The 17,253-nt window shown below is 35.3% G+C and overlaps 1 protein-coding gene across 8 annotated transcripts in view; it reads right to left on the bottom strand.

Moving 5' to 3' along the window:
* The window catches only part of LOC134743219 (3',5'-cyclic-AMP phosphodiesterase), a 597,682-nt gene that overhangs the window by 334,560 nt on the left and 245,869 nt on the right, over positions 1-17,253 (bottom strand). Inside the window, exon 2 of one of the 8 annotated variants that reach the window (XM_063676614.1) lies at positions 395-663. The exons of the other annotated variants lie outside the window; for them this stretch is intronic. Coding sequence (XP_063532684.1) covers positions 395-543 — 149 coding nt within the window. The 5' untranslated portion in view covers positions 544-663. The remainder of the gene's footprint in view (positions 1-394; positions 664-17,253) is intronic. 8 annotated transcript variants of the gene reach the window in all.

Genomic DNA, 17,253 nt, shown 5'->3' with positions numbered 1-17,253 from the left:
TCGAATTGCGGTCAATAAGGTCATGACTTTATAAGACTCACCATTTTTATACAATATCTACATAGGTAAATTCATCTCTTGACGTAGTAACGAGTACGAGATTTCGTTAATACATGCACTACCAATTCTGCCCAAGCTTCATGAAGTATATCCATAAGTTCTGTTTGATTTACCTCGATGCAAATACGACAGTGTCCATGAGAGTTGTCTGTTGAACTCTATTTTGATTATTATCTTGCTTAATTGGAAACTGAATATAAATCGCACCAAATAGTAAATGGCAGTCCAGAAGAGATCGCTTTTTAGCGACAAGAACGCCTGCTTCTGCCTTTGATTTGATGAGCATGGTGAGAATAATACATAAGTAATAAGTACATTATTGTGAACCGCTTACCCGCATATCCACGAATGCCGCCTCCTGGGAATGTTCGCGAGCGTGAGCGCGAACGGCGGCAGCGCGCTCGGTTCGTCAGGCTGCTCCTCGCCCGTCGGCGGCGCTCCGCTCACGCGCAGCTCGGGCACGCGCAGGTGCCTTCCGCTCATCACGATCCTTTACTCGTATCCTCTCCTTTAACTAACATGCCGCGTCTATCTTCGATATTTTTCCTTCTCCTTTTTGGATTATTTCTTCACCGTATAACGGATTCTTTTTTCACTACCTGCCTAAAATTAAGTAATTTTGTATGGTAAGTAAAACAAAGTCGTATCTTTAACATGCGTAACAATATGTCTTGTTTTACATGAAACACTTATCGAACCACAACTGGCTGAAACGCTTTGGCACAAAAATGCAATAATAATAGCAAGAAGATAGGGTACGTGAGCCACCTAAGGGCGCACCAGAGAGCGGATCAGCTACACGCCAATAACGCTAATTAAAAATTGCCTACTCCGGAGCAAACAGTCGCTGTGGCCAAAATCGTTCAGGAAAGCATCATCATCTGATATGTCCGGTGAGATGCAATCAAGTCAAATGAATGGCTTGAAATGAGCGAAGACCGCGAGTATTGCTACACGCATTACTCTACAATATTATGCATATTTGCACTTAAATTATTTCATTCACATTTAGATTGATTACATTTTTAGGTAGTTGCATTTTTATCTATAAAGCTGCGTTCTGCCAATTGTGATAAAAGTTTCATTTAATTCGCAAAGACGTGTTGTTAAAAGCCAGTGTGTATGTTGTGCTTATACCTAGTAAAGATTAAAAAGGTAATTTGCAGTGCTTGGAAAATATCCCCTGCACCGGTACCTTTTGTTTCTTGACTGAACAGCAAAATAGCGTAGCAGCAACACCAAGGTATGCGTATTTGACGTTTTAATTTTAACAATAGTATCCACATATTTAGTAGTAGTAGTAGTAACCCACTTTATTGTAAAAAAAAGTTAACATGTAATTCATATAAATTTAGGTACAAAGGCGAGCTTATCCCTATAAGGGATCTCTTCCAGCTCACCTTAAAATAAACGAGTGGAAAATTCGAATTACATAGATAGACAAACTTACAGAACGTACAATAATATTTAAAAAGGAAAACTACAATATTAACGTCTACGAATAACTAAAATACATCAATAGCATTATACAATAAAATAAATATGTACTAGCATACATAAATATATAGTACTAAATAAATATATATATATGTAGGAAGTGGATTTTGAAAGAAACTCACTACGAATTTTACTGGATATATTTAACTATTTAAAGAAATTAGCTAACAACAAATTAACATATCAGCACGTCTTTTCTTAGCGCTCCGAACAAGAATCCTCTAATCTAGTTACCATTTAAAGTTACCATTTAAATCTGCTGATGGCGTTTTGCCATCTCTTTCGCACGCACTAACACTCAGCATCACACTCTCTCATTTACACATCGTTCATTCTGCAGTTCGTTTTCTCACTCACTCTTTGAGTCCTTACATTCCGATCCACGCATCCTACATATATATATATATATATATACACATTACACAAGGCTGGTGTGTCATCCTAACTTAACTTACGAACACGGGCGGCGGACCAATTTTACGAGTCCGCTTAGTTTGTTCGGGATTTAGAGGTAGCTCAAAAACTCAAGTCACTAGCTCGTTCAAATGGTAGTGGGCAGGTCGTCCGTCAATATACTCATATTGACCTTCAAACCTTCAAGAAAAGAGCGTACTCCCATCTTAAAGGCCGGCAACGCACTTACAACCCCTCTGGTGTTGCGGGTGTCCATGGGCGGCGGTAATCGCTTACCATCAGGTGATCCGTCTGCTCGTTTGCCTCCTATTTCATAAAAAAAAAAACGAGCGGCTTTGTTGACTCTGAGAAGCCACATAGCTTTATCCGCTTACGGCTCAGCGTTAAATGCGAAATAATCGTTAAAACGATTCTCACCTCGAAGGGACACTATTAAGCTCTATAATCTTATTATGTAAACGTACAGGCTGATCGGCGAACAAAGGTCAATGGTAAACATAACTCGTATAAACATCAACAGCTAAAGTTCACTTCGTCGTTCAAACTCTCATTCTTAATCTTGAAGATTATTTTTATATTTTAGAAAATAATAAGCTTTTAATGACTTGCTGAATATTAATAATACAATCAACAACGTTGTTACAATGCGTGTTATAATTCTGCAAAAATGCGTAGTATATAAGTACCTAGTCACCAATTACAACAGCAGTAGATTTAATTTCTTTATACATATAATAAATCATAATGCCACACATTTAGTATTTTTTTTTCCTATAATAATAAATTTAAAGGCGTATTAGTCATGATAACCAGTAAACTGGTCTGGTAGAATTTACAAAGTTATTTGGGTCACAAAAAAAAAGAATCGAAGCGTGAAAAGGAAAAGGAAAACCATCTCAGGCAATAACGTTTTTTGATTCGACCGTAACAACTGTCCCATCTGTTGGCTGTCTGCCTAAATCTGCGCGACCCTGCCCTCGAGGCTGGTATATTTCACCTCTTAGCGCCGAAGCTTATTTCTACTAATTAGTTACGTAAAAAGAAATCTTCTCAGCATTATTAGTGCGCCAATCGTTGTTTAATTAGAGCCAATTTTTCTAATCCTCTGTTGATTTGAAGAACTTAAATATTGACATGTTGGACTCATAGCCGAACGTTTATCTTTATTAATACAGAAGGTGGGTGTTGTTTATGTAGTGTAGTGTACCTAACATTATTCTGCTTATACAATGGCGTGTGCCAATTGGGAAGAGCAAACAGTTATGTCCTTTGTAAATCGGGGACTGCACGTTCCGGTTTTTCGGACATTTTGTTACAAAATAGGCGCTTTGAACGTGTTCGAGTCCTAATGAGCATTTAACAAAATTGGATAGTAGGTATAGGTTTAGGTAGGTATCTTATTCCTTTACCACACAATTATGGCCCAAGTAATGAGACCTAAATACCTATCAACGCAATTTTACAGTTTCAAGCAAGTAATATAAAAGTTTGCAATTTGACCTCGTTTCGAAAGAAAAATATATGTCACCTGCATCACATAGTGACACCATTATTACAGCGATTCTACTAAATTAAATACAATATGCTTTATATTCTCAATAAAATAATAAACTTTAAAACTGCCGTGTCCACAAGTTGATTCTTTTTATTGTGTTTAAAAAATTAAGCATTCTAGCAGACAGGGATTATTAGGCCTAGGATTGACATAATATCGCTTTGATTATTTAAAAGTTTAACCAACCCCAGTCAATTTAATGTACCTAGTAAAACTACATTAATATACTACAATAAAGTTAACTGTTTAGTTTAAAGAAAGCGGAGTGGGGGCTACCTACGTTATACAGGAATAAAGTAGCCTGAGTCGTAGAGTGCTACGAATACATAAATTGGGTAGTACCTACGTACATTTTATACAACATAAATTTATGCAATAGGTATCATAATTTAAAGACAAAAAAAAGACAAATCCAATACTTTTAGGATACGTAGGTCGGCCCTTGAGAATATTATTGATACAAGTGAAAGCATGTAAAACAAAGGCACATCAACATCAATCACGGAAATAGCTTATCCATCGTCGATTGATGGACACAAATACCTATGTATTGATAAGTAAACGTCATGTTTAATATGCCGTCACAGGAAAACCGTAAGGTAAGGCCATGACCTTGAAGGAGGCTACGTAGCTTACGATAAGTTATTGTGCTGAGTCGCCAGGGGAAGGCGGAGAGGCAATAAGGCTTGGAGGGTAAGCATGTATTGCGATTAATCGGCGATCTCGACCTTTGCGTGCGCGAAGCGCCTGACTAGCTCGCAGCACGCACACCGCCAAAGCTATTTGCCGTTCATAGTCGGCAGGCGTTTAACTTTATACCGTACAAATAAGACAAGGTATATTTTGGTCATAAATTATTCTAGAAAATATAATTTAGTATCAATAAACTATACAATAATAATTGTGTAAAAGTTGATCTCCATTTTAATTTAATTGGAAAATTGCGTTGATAATATCGAGGGAGAATGAGAATTACATGTACTTAACTAATCATTTTGGAATTCATTTTTTAACAATTCATATCCCGTCGTTTAATAATCATAAATTAAAATAGTACTAAGGAAAACCAAAACTTTTATCGTTCCCAAGGACACAAATAAATAAATTATTTGAATAAATTTCACTGCGGCACATTACCTTTTATCTTTTTACCTGCTTGAGCTTGAGGTAGGTAGTAATGTTGATATTTAAACAAGATAAATATAAATTCGCAACCCAAATTTGCAATAAAACTAGTATGGCCTTATATATATAACGCAGCATTCATAATGATAAAGGCGCCTTGGAAATAAACGGGCTAATGAAAATATAAACAAAGGCCCGTCACAAATGGTTCGCCTAAATAAGGTGCATAGGAATGAATGAACTCTGTAACAATGAACAATAATACTCATATCAAATGTGCCTATTCATAATAATGAAACATTATGAAACAAACGCAATAAAACATTATACCGCCTGCAGTTGGAGATACGAGTACAGAGCAAAGGAAAATTCGAACAAAACGAAGCTTGGGAATGTTTGCTATTGCATATGTCGGAGCTACCACATTATGGCACTACAGTCAAAAAACGGACAGTTAAATAAATCAGGTAAACTAAATATAATCTCTAACTCTTATTATTGTCAGCAAATTGGTCCCCAATATTTCACTTGTAGGTTATATCTGATTTTAGTTGTGTGGTACTTACTTGTGGATATAGGAATACCATTATGAGATCCTTCATATTAACCTAAACGTAGCAATAATTAATTTATTATACTGAAGTAGGTAAACACTCTCAATGAACAAACATAAGTATAATATAACTTTCATGTAAACACATGAGATAAATTAAAAAGTAAATATATTTTAGTGCACCATGAAATAAAACAAATTCAAAAATAGATTTACAATGTAAGAAAAAAAAATATATGTATACGTACGGCACCATCACTACATATATTATACGGGCGAATATTTATACGGTGGTTATTTAGCATAGGACCTAAGAAGTATGTTGAGATAAATTTTGCTTAGAAATACAATGAAAATTGAAAATTTTGATCATACAAAATAATTCGGACCGCAATGTAAAGGGGCCCACTGACTATCAGTCCGCCGGACGATATCGGCCAGTCAGTTGTTCGGAAGTTTCGGAACTGTCAAATTTTTGTCCTAACTAAAGGGTCTCCCATACAAACTAGCTACATTTCTTTGAAACGTTGTACTTACAATAGGATAAGGTATATCTGTGTCTGCTATAATGCGTGTTATAGCACGTTATGTTTAAGTAGCTTAGTTTATGTAGCTTCAACTACCATAGTTAAAAAAATACAGCGAATTTAAGTTTTTCATACTAAACTTGCTTTTGCTCTATTTCGTTTGTTTTATAAACTGGAGCTATATAAACTAATTTCAGACCTAGATATACCTCATGTCGTTGCATGTGCAAAGTTTCATTACAATCCACCACGTAGTTTTAAAATGAGAGCGGAACTACGTTTGTATGGAAAGGTGCAATTCGGCCGAGCTTGCCGGGGACTCTTAAAGCAACAAACAAGTTACGAGATACGAGCTTTTTAAAGTAACTGTCAACGCTTGATGGTAGTTAGGTACTATAAAAAGCCAGTATCATGTCATGTTAGATATGTATGTCTCGTAATGTGCAGTACCTACATTGCTGCTCGGTAAATTTATAAAAAATTATTACGGGGTCATAATTAAGTGTAACTTAACGAAACAACCTAATTAATGATTACACGAACTAGGGAACAAATCAAATAAATATCCATTTATATATATTTTTTTGTTTAGAGTTGGTCAAAGGCGCCTAGCCTTTCAAAGATAGCATACACCAGAGAATTTGAAATGGGTACCCCCGTGGCTGGGTGGTCTAGTGGTCAGGACGTTAGCCGCGTAAGCTGAAGACGCGGGTTCGATTCCCGTCTCGGCACCGGTAGACTTGTTCACTTTTTCTTTTGTATATGATATCTATTTAATTTTTGATGATTACACGGATAAATTATATAGCCGATGTAATTTATTTCCCGTATTGGATTCACACACTGTATAATGTCATCCCCACTAAACATTAATTTTAACTCAATATTGTATTTGTCTAAGTCGCCAAAAATATATGCACTACAGTGTGAGTGCGCTTCAATATTTAAGCATACTCCGTAACGCCTAACAAGAGTCGTGTTGAGATATTTCTGAGTACTTGCACGCTTCGATATATCCAACGGCAATTGTACAATATCTACATGCAATTCAATTCAAAATGCTCTCTCTGTCTCTCTGCTGAATGATAACAAAACTTATCTACCTAAGTACAGTCACTTGCAATAATATGTTACACAACGAAGGCCGCAAAAATATCTGACACGATCTTATTTATAGAGGCATAAGAGCGTTTTTGCGGCCTTCGAAGTTTGCAGGTGACTGTACACGTTTAGTTAGTCACAAAATTAGAACATAGTACGTACTTTTATCATACTTAGGTACAAGCAAAATATAGATAAAATATCCAAATATACTAACCCACTACTTAAAACATCCTGTCAATTAGATAAGGACTCCTAAATAGGACATCAAGTTACACAAAGCGTGACGCGCCTTGATTAAATTAAACTAAATACCTAACGCGTAAATGATAATAGACGATGAGCTTGCTATAGGAAAAGGTTTACAATTAACAGAGAATCCAAAACCCCTCTTCTGTATATCTTCTATGCTATATTTATTGTTTAATCAGGACGCCTGACAGCATTTTAAAGTACCTGGGGCCCATTTCTCGAATGATATTAGACTAATATTATTAGTGCACGCACTGTCAAATCGTATGGGTTACCATGGCAACACACTAATATTATTAGACTAATACCGTTCGAGAAATGAGCCCCAGGTCAGCAAAGAGCTTGTAAAATAAATTGAAAGAAATAATAGCCTAGCCTGTGAACCATAAAGAGGAATCGATAACTCACATACGACACAAACTTATCCACACCTACACACACACCTAAGTCACGTAAGTATGGTCACGTCTAAAAATATAGATACGGACAACAAAGTGTCAAAAATATGTATACACCTTAATACATGGGCAATAAGGTCGTGTAAACCGAAATAAATGTCATATACGAAGGAAAAAATTACTAAAGCCTCTAATGTACAGAGCTGGAATCGAACCAGCGTCCTCTCTGTTTATCGGACAGGAGGCTGAACGACTCGGCCATCTGGTCACGGTGGCATGGGTCGAAATTTCCAAGTATATGACAAGTTCCTGAATGTGGCGTATATGACATTTATTTCGGGTTATAGTTTAAATAGTAGGTGTGTCTACTTGAAATAACACAAATGAAAATATTTTCATAGAATAATTTAATTTTTTCTTAAAGTAATAAGGTCGTGTATACATATTTTTGGGACTTTGTTCGTATCGATAATTTTAGACGTTACTGTACATACATCGGCTGCTCTAAAGAAATTTGATAGCCCTATAAATTGTATACTAGTGGTATACTATTTCATAGTGCTAGCTCTTAGACTATTAACGCACGTGCCTAATTTGCTAGATGTGTGTGGTGATTATCTGATTATGCTACTCTATTCAAAGACATTTCCGAGCGCCTTGTAAGTAGATGCCCCTGGTGACCAGAGGGCTGGCAGCTACTTCGACCAGAGACTGACAGGCCAATTCGAACAATGAGATACGACATCTACTATTTCTAGAAACGAAGTTTGTTTAAAGAAACGTCATTTTTGACACTGACATATCTGATCCATATCGTTTCTAGAACTAGTAGATATGGTATCTCATTGTTCGAATTGGCCTGTAAGCCTGGCCAGTGGCCAGTGGCCATCCAAAGAGGTATCCGCTGCCAGTTTTCTGGGCACCTTAAAACATGATAACGACCATCTTTCATCATCATCTTTCATCTTTTTATTTATAAGTTTATTTTAAGTTTTATAATACTTACATGTAGTTACATACAAAGTATTAACATAAGATCGCGAATTACATTACGAGAAAGATTAAAATAAAAAGTATATTTTTTATTAACTAGTCTAACTACCTACTTATAAAGGATATAAATGTATAGTGGAACTACTAAACTAAAATAATAAGAAATATATGTTGTGACATATTAAGATATATATTTTGAATAAACAAGAAGAGAATTGACATATAATGCGAATAATTGTAATTATATTAATTTTATTTGTTAGCTATTTTAGCCGATAAAATAATTGTAATTATTAATATTTATACACTATTGAACACTCAATATTATTGTTCCTACCTCGACATGTAACAATTGTTATTAATAAATATATTTAATTTAATTTCATATTTCATTTAGTTTTATTGATTAGTTAGCTTATTCACTCTAAATTGTTGTTTATTTGTTTAATTGACATTTTATGTCCCAATAAACTACAGACTATAAAGTAATACGAGTAAATACCCATACGAATACTACTGACTTGTACAAAACGTTAACTGCAGACATACGTAAACGTATTCGGAACTAAAAACCTACTTATGTTCATCGCTCAAACGTTTTAATAAACAAATAATTATTTCTGTTACATAAACAATTTACGTTCAAATACGCTTCGTTAAAACTGTCTGTTGCTCTCACAAATTGGCAATAAAAAAGCAAACTGGCACAGGTATGTTCCTTGAATATTTTAAAGTATCGCATATAAATACATTTTATGCCGTTAATGCAACTGAACGTAATTACTTTTTGCTCATATGTATAACCAATTTGATGAAGCAATATTGATCCGGTACAAGATCTCATTAAATGTTGGTTATATTTATTGATATTGGTTTCTCAAACTCGTTAAAGACAATCTAAATCCAATACATCATAGCAGATACAATAAAAAATAATAATGCAGGGATCGAAGTTTTGCCGATACTACAAATATCCAGATTCATATTTAGCTGTTTGAAGCGTAAAAGTTAACCGTAAAAGCGTTTAAATTCTCTGAAGTATAATAATCCCAAGGGCATGGTTGCCATTGCAATAAAATCCCTAATCACTTCCAGTTGGCGTACAGGCTGGCAATAATCCTAACGTACAACGTACTACAACCTCCAAAAGTTCACCGCAACAGCCAGATTTGATTCTAATATCTGTAAGTTAAGGTAGCTTCTGAAATAACACAAGCATTGATATACGAGTTAGCTAAAGTGACCGATGTTACAAGTGGCAAGCCCACATAATTTGCTGACGTCACTGCTCGCACGCTAGCTACGGCCCTCATTTTATTTTTATCACCGCAAACCTCTTCGCCAATTGCATATATCAATTGTTTTACGCGTTTCTGTGCGATAAGGCTTCACCTCATTTGCCGCTACTGTAGCGAAAAATACTAAGTAGTCAAACTAGACATTACGTATTACTCAATTTTGAACAAACCAAGCGCATTAATAATCTAAGGCATCTAAGCCTAACTTGTGTATATTTATTGCTACTTCAAATTAAACTGCTGCCCTACTTCTTTAAAAGAAATTGTACTTTATGATAAGAATGATTCTCCAAGACCGGTGTAAATTTAAAAACATGTGTATACCTTTTTATATCCTTGTCTTTTTTTCATTTTACAAACTAATTTAATTCCATTCGACAGAAGAATTATCGAACTTCAATATAAGATAAAAATACTGTATCATTTTGTACTTAATAATTCTTTAATAATCCACAAAAACCCGTTTTGCCCTACCCCCTAGCATAAAGCGGTTTATTCAAATAATAAACTTAGACCTATTTTATCAGCTTTTAGCAAATTAAGCGTATTTATATAAACATTCACATTTTTTTCATCATTCGATAATATATTATGTACTTGGTATGAAAAAAATAAGTAACTATGGGTCGGTTGCACCAACTGTTTGTGATCGTTAAAGAGTTCGCTAAATTTCATTGTATGGAAAGTTTCATAGTAAACCGCCGCGGCGCGCCGGTTGACGTTGATTAGTCTGTCAAGTGCGGATGTGCAACTGGCACTAAGTATAGAATTATTGTATCAAAGCATATCAGCTTTGCCCCAGTGTACGTTTTTTTTTTTACTTAAACAATAATAAAATCAAAAATGTAAAGAACAACGCCCGAACTGTCACAGTCTATTGGAGTTAAATAAATAGTACCAAAATATCATATATACATTATGGTTTACTAATGTATTGCCAAAAATCGTTTCCCAAAGTATTACTTCCCAAACTATTTTACGCAATTTATCATTTGGCAAAATTTCATTTCGCAAATTTTCATAATCCAACCTAACCTTTTTTTTTCCGTTGGAAAAATGCTTTATGCATACCCACACCCTCGGGGAAGAAAGTGCGGGTTATGTGGGACTCGGGAAAAGGCGCCACTACCCACTAAAAAACCAACGGTATGCCTGCGCGCCGCCAATGGGGCGTAGCCACGGGTTCTCTTAAGTACGCAACCGTGACCACGCCGGCGCCGCCCGCCACTACCACATGCAGCGGGCCCTTCTCTGGGGGGGGGGGGGGGGGGGGCTAGAGCCTTCTACCCCTGTCTCCTCAGAAGGCTAAATCCAACCTAACCTAACCCAACCTAGTACGTCATTTTCATTTCGCAAGTATGGGGTTTGGAAATGAAATGGTTGCGAAGTAAAAAACTTGCTAAAATTTCATTTGGGAAATGAAACTGATGCCATAAGTTTGTTGGGAAGTGAAATTTGGCGAAAAATATTTTGGCTAAACGGCGGTATCCCATACATTATGATATAGTTTTTGAATTATCCTATGACACATTCCTTTCGTAGTTTTAACAAATTTATCAATTTCTTTTTTTTATACTACGTCGGTGGCTAACAAGCATACGGCCCGCCTCATGGTAAGCAGTCTCCGTAGCCCATGGATGCCCGCAACTGAGTGATAAATGAGGTGTCACATGCGCGTGACCGACCGTAACACTCCGCTTTTTTGTATCTAGTTATATACTATGACTGGTACCCGTTCAGAACTTCTATATAGCGTTCACGTTATTGCATATTATGCACAAATGCATAATTTCGCAATAAATAAAATAGCATCTACCCGCTTTAGGCTCCTCTCCCCTGTACTCCAGTCTGACGAAAGGCGTTTTCAGGCGCAGAAACTAGTTTCAGAAAGTGTCGAAGTCCCGAATAATAATTTCTTCCGTATCTTTAGTGGAACTTCGCAGTTTGCAGTTTGATACGAGTAGTGGATGGATTCTACTTGTTACGAAATCTAGGTCCCCCCCAATCGCAGCTAAAAGGAACCTTGAGCTAACATCTGATTCTATTAAATCTTAAGTTATATTCCTATGTTTAATAACTGTATAACCTAACATAATAAATTAAGTACGTACATAAATATAGGTGCATGGTAAAAACTAAGGAAGAAATATTAAAAAAGGTGACGTACTTTGTAAAAAAGTACTGGGGGGGTTTCCCAAAAGGAAATCAACATACGTAGTTTAAACATACCTAAGTATGTAATTATAATAACAAGACTCGGTAGTCACATTAGTTAGTAAAGATACATTTTCCTATTTACATTTTCCATAAATTTGGGATAAAAGAGATACCCATTTTTAGACTAGAAAAATTAACGAAGATACATATAAATATATCTGTCACCAAGTAACCACTAAATTAAGACGAACTATGAAAGTAAATTTTAATTAAAACGGCGCCCAAAATATCCGCGCGTGTTTAACAACAGGCGAGCGACGTCGAGATAAAAGGACAATGTAATGGGCCTCGCCCGGCCGTGACGTCACGATAATTTCGCGATAATTTCGTGTCGAACAATAATCGTTTTTCACAAATCTCTAGCTGTAGGTGTTAAAACATACTGCGTGGAATGACACAATAAATGAGCAAGAGGAACAAAAAATATTCTCATACATTCAACGAAAACAACCAACCAACCTAAGTATACCGATTTTTGACGGCTCGTGGTTCATATAGTTCATAAAGAATTGCAAATATTCTGGCCTTAATCATACGAAACTCGTTGCTAGGTCAGTAGAAGTTCTATGACATTCCTACATTTTGAGTCCTACTAATTAGTTTTTGGCAGTGTTCGTTTGTCGTATTTTCACAACAGTGGTTCTGTTATGGTGGCTATTTTAAGACTTATTTATAGTTAAAATCTAGCGAATCTGCACCTGTGTTCTCAACATTTGCTTACTCAATTTTATCATCACCTAATTAAAATTTTGACAGGATCTATCATTGTTTAGTCGATGGAACGATCAACAAAAGCCAGACCGTTTATTGTTGTTCCTTACAGAATGGAGTCGAGCTGAGCAACCGCTCAGGTGAACCAACATAATTGTGACCTGGAGATCAGGAACAACTACACCCAGGAAGTCGAAAAGTGCACTACTAGTCGAGTTGAGCAATCGATTCGTCAATGACTTGGTAGGCAAGCAATGGGAATAACACCTCAGGGTAGCGTTAGATATCCGCACAATCGAATATCAATCAACAAAATTTGTTTCATATTTCAACTCACTTAGTCTAATTCACCCAAACGTTGGTGTTGCAGTAGACTTAAAACGTGTGGCAAAAGAATATTTTATAATATTGTCTTCGGTTACCGCGATAGTTACTCATGAAATAAAACTATGAAAACGGATTATATCGCGTATATTGAATTTATAATTCATCCCGACGTTTCGAACTCTTTACAGCGTTCGTGGTCAACGGGTGAGTCACCCGTTGACCACGAACGCTGTAAAGAGTTCGAAACGTCGGGATGAATTATAAATTCAATATACGCGATATAATCCGTTTTCATAGTTTTATTTCAAGAATATTTTATGTTGAATATTTAACAATCGTATGGCTTTGGACTGTCTTAATAATAAGTTAATAATTCACTCACTACGCGTAAGGTCTTCGTTCTAGGTATACAGTAGCGGAAAATAATCTATCATATTTTTTCAGATACATTTGCATATTTGTTTTGGTAATTTCTCAAAAACGGCTCAAGCGATTTCGATGAAATTTACAATATACGGACGCATTGAAAAGGACAATCGATCAAACTAGGGTACATTTGTAAAATAATTAGTTTGCCCGAGTTTTCGCGGTAGCCCGGTGGGCATTAAATTGTAAAGTAATGATTCGATTTAATTTTCAAACCAGAGGCTAACGAGGGTGGAAAATGGATCCATCTAGGTTTTATTGTTGGTAAGATTCGCTTTTTAATGTTTTCAAATAAGAAATTCAATATTTATAACATACATTAATTGGTGTGTGTGAAGTCCCCAATCAGCATTGTGCTAACGTTGCTGCATATGTTGCCACGTGCAGTGGGACGGAAGTATATAAATATATGATCGTGATGATGATACAATCATTGTTTACATGACATAAAGTCTAATTTCACGAATTTTCGAATGAATGCCCACAAGAAAACAGGTATACGATAGGGTTTTTGCCGCTACTGTATACAATTAATTTTATTGGCATACTATTGATTACGGTAGGTAAGTATAATGCGGAGGGTCACGCAATGGTGCAACAGTAATTAGAGGAAGACCACTACGTCACAATGACAAGGAAAAGATAAACACCTATTAAACAAGGAGCAACTAGCTAGTTTACGATGTTACTACGAACTTCTGTGCCTACTTTGTACAGTCATACCAGTACTATTTTAAATCATTGTCGGTATCTGAATACTACGGCTATGACATTAGGGCACGATACTCTGACGGCACCATGTTTTAGCACAGGGCTTATGACTGTCGACCTGGTAAAAACAAAAAAGCCCGAGTTTTGATTCGCCAACATTTGATCGGGGGAAGGCTCTTCAAGAAAGTAGCGAACATGTTCGAAAGAGTCGTAAACCCGTGTGTATCATCTCTAGAGCTACAAGAGGACAAAGGATCCTTTTTATAAGGAGTTGAATTAAGTAACATTGTCAGAATTTGTTACAACCTATCCACATATTCGTTATGTAAGACTTAGGCGCTAAAGTTACTTCTGCAAAATAAGTACACAATACAAAACTTTACAAATTAAACGCTCACAATTTGGTAGTTAGTCACTCACTGTTTACTAGTCAACCTCATTTAGAAACGCAATAATACTGAATAAACCTCCTGTGAAACAAACGGAATTATTCCTCATACGACCAAAACAATTAAACAGAAAATTTTTAATAACTTCAAAACATGCATTTTAAATAATATTATTATTTTTTCAACTTTTGTCAATTTTATATATTTTTAAAGATTTTGAGTTAAATTATACTCTTAACATAAAAAGAATAGTAGATTGTTAACCAATGGTTGAAAGTTGAAAGGCACCCATTTCTGTCGAGGTAGTAATTGTTCGAGACGGAAATGGTGCCTTTCACCCGAGTTAAACACTCTACTTTTCATATCGAATGCGAGGAAACCAAACAAGACAAGGCAATTTTCAAATCATCAATTAAAGTACTTAATAATCATTTTTTCCTAACGGAAAAAGGTTTAATTTTTTTACTTACAATCGAAACCCCTAGCGAAAAACATTTTGATTGAAATATTTCAGAAAACACAAATTTTAACAAACTGCAGTAATTTTAAAATGATTTGTTCATTATAGTATCAAAATCAGCGGGATTGCCTCTTACTTTTTAATTTTTTTCTTTTTCGTTCTAAAACTCCTAATAGTCAATGGCATCCTAGTTATTTAGCCAACATAATAAAAGTATTTAAAATGTTTTAAATATTTAATTACAATTTAATGAATGAAATAAGCAATTTCTATCTTATATTTTATTTTATTTTCATGAATATAATGCTAAATAACTTTAAAAACTCATTTAATATCGTACAAACGTTTAACTGTGGCTGTATAAGGTTTAAAAAAATATTGTTTCCCCTCACTAGCTCGGAAAGCCCTTTTATCCTTTAAAACAAGCGGGGAAAAACGCATTTTATCACCTAGTGGGGAAAGTAATTTGACCTTGGATAGAGCGTGTTTAAGTAGCTTGACAGAAACAAAACGTAAAACGCTCATAATAATGGTTCGTTCGATATTAATTATCATTAAATAAATGGTTTTGAGAATCTAATAAAAAATACCAGATTTAGCTTTATTTAATGATTTTAAGTCATAAACCTTAAAATTCCAAAATAAACGTTTGTTTTTTAATAATTATGTTAAATATAATTCTGAACGCACAAGTTAAGTCGATGCAATTTCAAAACGCATCATTGACATTTCATACGTCAGAAATGTCAACATTGTCAACAAAAATTTTACTTAAAAACTTCTCACGTAAAAGTACAGAATTTCCAGTTTTTTGTTATAGTATCGTAAAAAAATGAGTGATTCCAGTTGATGAAGATGATCTAACGCCAGTGGATGTTGCACTTTCCTCGCTATAGTGAGGGGAAAAGTTTTGTGTTACACACGGGTGCAAATGTATTTTACTTCTCGTGTGTTAAAACACTCGCGGGTAAAATACAACTTTGCACCCTTGTATAACATATAACTATTGTAATAAATACATTCCTTTTGGTTCCCGCCTTATGAAATCGAGTAAGTACAATTCAACAAAAGAAATCAAGAATAATTTATTTTAAATTCAATATACGCGATATAATCCGTTTTCATAGTTTTATTTCATGAGTAACTATCGCGGTAACCGAAGACAATATTAAATAATTTATTTTAACAATTCTCTTTTTCAATTTTGTTTCCACCTAGTTGCTCGTGGGACAGGGACGCAGAGGAGTACACTACTTTAGCAGAAACGTATCACTTTCTGCGCACTTTTTAGAACAACAACGACCCACTTTTAGAGCATGAGATATGAAAACATACAACAACCATCAGTTTCCCTGTGAGAACTCGAGAAGCGATATCGTAAAAATAAACGAAAAGCTTGCATTTACTATTTCGCTGAGTGTATTGCAATTCTGCTTGGAGCTTCAACCTAACATCTTCGGTGTCCAATCGCGTTAAGACGAAAATGGAGGACCCGCGCGAAATCGCCTTTTCATACAAACGCAGTTGTCATTTTCCTCTCCGGATATTAACATTATTTGAAATATTTTGACACAGTTTGTTATATATCAGCCACAGCGTTTAATTATTTTTTTTTGATTTTTAGTTACTAGTTGCGAACTACGTTTGTATGGAGAAACGGCCGGCCGTCCCCTTCGATACAACATTCAAACGACACTGTAAATACAATATTATATATGAATTATTCCGATATTACACTAAACTCGCGTTATGTACACATAATTGTTGTCATTAACGGGTCTAACGCGATTAAATTTTATTATTTTACCTTTTTCCCGACGTTTCAACAAGGTTGCACTAGCTGTGGTCACGGAAGACTGACGTCCCAGCAAAATGTCAATTGAGATATTGGCAAACAACACTAAACTACCCGACATTAGTTTATATAAATGTTCCAAATAAATTTATCTACCCGTTTGTGTCGCAACACTAACAATATCCGCACACTGGTCTGAAGAGAGATGCCTTGGTTTCAACATCTGAATCACTGGTCCCCAAGTTGACGATAAATTTGTACCCGTCTTCCCTGTTTAATTTTTTTTGTTGTTTATTCCGATATTAAAACAAATTAAATTATTAAATTAATTTTTAACAAGCAGAAACGTCTGCGATCGATGCTATTAAGCTTAGAATAAATTTAAAAGTGGAAAAATTACTGCCTTGGGTGAGACTTGAACTCACGGCCTCTGGATAAAAAAAA

The sequence above is a fragment of the Cydia strobilella genome, chromosome 7 (assembly GCF_947568885.1).
Source record: "Cydia strobilella chromosome 7, ilCydStro3.1, whole genome shotgun sequence".
Lineage (NCBI taxonomy): Eukaryota > Metazoa > Arthropoda > Insecta > Lepidoptera > Tortricidae > Cydia > Cydia strobilella.
The sequence above is the reverse complement of the archived record's forward strand: the minus strand, read 5'-3'. Positions and strand labels throughout refer to the sequence as shown.